The sequence below is a fragment of the Hippocampus comes genome, unplaced genomic scaffold (genome assembly GCF_001891065.2).
Source record: "Hippocampus comes isolate QL1 unplaced genomic scaffold, H_comes_QL1_v1.1 scaffold156, whole genome shotgun sequence".
NCBI classification, from domain to species: domain Eukaryota; kingdom Metazoa; phylum Chordata; class Actinopteri; order Syngnathiformes; family Syngnathidae; genus Hippocampus; species Hippocampus comes.
The window spans coordinates 1,325,535-1,328,910 of NW_017805744.1; the positions used below are offsets into that span (position 1 = coordinate 1,325,535).

At 41.1% G+C, this 3,376-nt stretch overlaps 1 protein-coding gene across 1 annotated transcript in view; it reads left to right on the forward strand.

Annotated features, from left to right (window-relative positions):
* The window catches only part of eef1g (eukaryotic translation elongation factor 1 gamma), a 14,505-nt gene extending 11,965 nt beyond the window's left edge, over positions 1 to 2,540 (forward strand). The window contains exons 9-10 of the mRNA XM_019884238.1: positions 1,394 to 1,518; positions 2,199 to 2,540. Of these exons, the coding sequence (XP_019739797.1) occupies positions 1,394 to 1,518; positions 2,199 to 2,357 (284 nt within the window). The 3' untranslated portion in view covers positions 2,358 to 2,540. The remainder of the gene's footprint in view (positions 1 to 1,393; positions 1,519 to 2,198) is intronic.
* The last annotated feature ends 836 nt before the right edge of the window (positions 2,541 to 3,376 follow it).

Below are 3,376 nucleotides of genomic sequence, written 5' to 3' on the forward strand. Positions count from 1 at the left end.
CGGCAGGGAATGTGTTTCCTTTTTTCGTTTTGATTTTGAGCAGCAAATTTGAAGTTACATGTTGGTGCTCACCAGGAATGCATAAGCAAAATCCCACAAATTTCACTTGAAAGAATAGTGAACAATCTTGGGGTTTTTTTCTGTTAAAGTTTCAAATAGTGTGTAAATTGAATACACTTCATCTAAATTGAATTGAATACACTTTTGTAAGTGGCCCCGCGTCTCGGCCACGCCCCTTTCCGCTTTTTTCATCATGAGCCACTCTCATCCCTGTTTTATGCAATTCAATTAAAAATGAAAATGTACTTTTACCGTAATCAAAAATGTATCTCTTTGAAAATGGCAGAGTTGTAATCTGAAAGGTGAAGACAATTTTTTATCCATGTTCATAACATTTCTGATTCAATGAGTTGAAGGCTGGCTCATGTGGTAGTGACTAGTGATGCAATGGATGATTGTTTCATAAAACACGTTTGCCCATGTAAAAACAAACCAAAAAAAATTCACCTCAAAATATCTCAGGACGTTAAGATTCTAGGAACACAACTTTTAAGTGCAATACAAGGTAGGGTACCTTATTTTATACCTGGACCGTACATAAAATTTCAAAGTGCACTTTAAGGCACGTTCTATTTCTTTAAATGAGTGAATTCAAAGCTGGCCTCTGGATAATTGGGAAAAAAGGCAAAGCAAAAGCCATCGTGCAACTAGCTGCTGCCAGCTAGGCCCCCGTTGCTAGCAGCTGCCTGTGAACGCAGAAGACGTGCAGTATCATACAATAAGCGTAATTAACTAGCCATTTCTTAGTGTCCTAAGTTAGCGATTGAATAACATTTCAGGGTGCTATTTTGTTGAAACTGGTAGCAACTATGCAATGGCAAGACGAAATGTGGAAAAGAGAGGTCAAGCTAGTCGTCTTAACTTCTAATTAAAAGGCTTTTGCATTGAAGTTAGCGTTTGCATCGGCGGTGTCTTACATTAGGAGTATGTTTGGAGTTTCCTTGACAGAAAAAAAAAATCTGTTTTTGTGTGTATGTTGTTTTTTGTTAAATGTATTTGAGGTACCCCAATCAAGGAGTTCTTTTCACCCATAGTTGCCAAAATGCCCCCGTACATGCGATTTACATGATCCACAAGGGTGTTAAGGTCCTCTGCTGCTGTTGTAGTGAATGTGGACTGATCATGTTGCCATCCATCACATGAATGCACACAGTTTGTGATGCATCACGGATCAAAGATGATCCATTGCACCACGAGTGATTACAATGTAAGACAAATTTTCACAAAAAGACCTCCATCAATCTTGCGCACATTGGTTTTACGCAATATACTGTACGTAGTTTGTGGATTCTTACCACATGGTTAAATAATGCTATCCCCGTTGTCCCCGCAGGGATGTTCCAGCGCCTTGACAAACTCCGAAAGAATGCCTTTGCTAGTGTTCTTTTGTTTGGTACCAGCAACAACAGCTGCATCTCTGGCATCTGGATCTTCAGAGGCCAAAACCTGGCTTTCACTGTGAGTGCTTTTAGAACTGCGGAATCTGTGGCTTGTCATCGTACTGTCATGTTTTGTTATTGTAAAACGCTTCACCTATACCCAGCGGTAAAGAAATTTCTGGGAGTGTAGAAAATGTCATCAAACCTGCAGAGCTATATGGAGTCACTTTTCCCGTTTAAAAGTGAATGCAATTCAGTGAAATAAAACTATCACAAGGCCTTGAATAAATACAATTCTGTCAATCACATTAAATTGGCCCATTCATTAACTCAAAGCAGGAGTCGGTATGTGAGCCTGGTTTTCACGCACAAGCGTCATCCCCTGTCTTTGGGCAAGGCCGTGCCCAGCCATGGCATGTTGTCTTAATCTGACAGGGGGAGATCAAATTGAGATCATGTTCATCCCAGTCTTCTCTGATTCAGTGAGTTAAAAAGGCTGGTTCATGCTGTGGTCACATTTATACTTAAGGCAAATGAGTAGTTTGAGTGAATGTGAGGCTTAGTTTACCTTTTCAGAAATTTATGCAGTGCCTTCTTTGCATTTCTATTCTGTAGCCGCCCCCCCCCCCCCACCTTGTGCAAAGTTATACTGTCGGACCAACCAGCTCGTCTGACACTGGTGCAAAACAAGCTCAGCAAAACCCGAGGCTAGATCACTGATATTCAAACAGTTGCTTTGTTTTTCTTTCCATTGCCCAGCTTTGTCCAGACTGGCAAATCGACTATGAGTCATATGACTGGCGCAAGCTGGATGCAAACAGTGAAGAGTGCAAGACCATGGTCAAGGAATACTTCTCATGGGAGGGAGAATTCAAGCATGTGGGCAAAGCCGTCAACCAAGGCAAAATCTTTAAATGAGCGGACAGTGGAACAATTTGAATGAAAGCACTTTGCGCTTCTGCTTGCGACGCTTCCCACCCTACAGACTTGGAGCTGCCAGGTTCTAACACAAGTGAAACTGATGGTGTTTTGGATTTGTCTGTGGCCCCAAACCTGTTTTGTTTCACCTACAAAATAAAGTGTTTTCCACAGTGCTATTGATTTTTGGTGTGACTCTAAACCAGACATCATGGTTTCATTCTTGCTCGTGCTGTCCCTACTCAGCCAGTTCATTTCATCTTATAAAGCTTGCTTCAATAAAGGGGTAAAACATCTTCCAAGAGAACCAGAACAGCCCAGTTGTGATTGATGCGAAGGTCCTGAGAATCAAAGCCATCTATTAAATTGCCATATACAGATTGCAGATGTCAATATCCATGAGTATTTTCAATTTTTCCACTCATTCTGCAACCGTTCTACCATGCATATGCAGGCCTCCAGACTGGCCCTAAATGGTCATCTACAAGCCAACCACTATTTTTCATCCACTCCCACCAGTGCAACCAATAAATTTGCAGATTAAAAAAAAAATACACACTACTTGTTGCTGACAAACATGCTCTACACTTGAGCCCATTTATCAGTTGTAAAATAAAAATGAGTGAGCTGAATATTTAGATTGCAAGTCAATGGGCACTGTGTGTCCCTAAATATTCCACTTGTGCCCCCGAAAAATTCAGGTTAAGGGCCACTCTACAAAAAAAACGTTGGTGTGGAGCCTTCGTCTGGGTGAGACGTTTCCTGCAATTCTCGCTTCTTCCTACAGGGGGCGACTAATACTTTTGAAAAGCCGTGTTGGCTGTTCGTGATCAAAAAACAAGTTTTGCAATTTGCATATAAGTATGGAAGTGTTTTGACTACAGTAGGTTGTTTTGGTGTTGCCATCGGTTTACAGTTGACCAATAGAAAAACTGAGTGTCAGGTATGGTATGTTTTGCAGCCTTTTGTCCATAGTGAGCTTCTAAGTTAAGGATGCGGTGTGAAAATGGATTAATTTG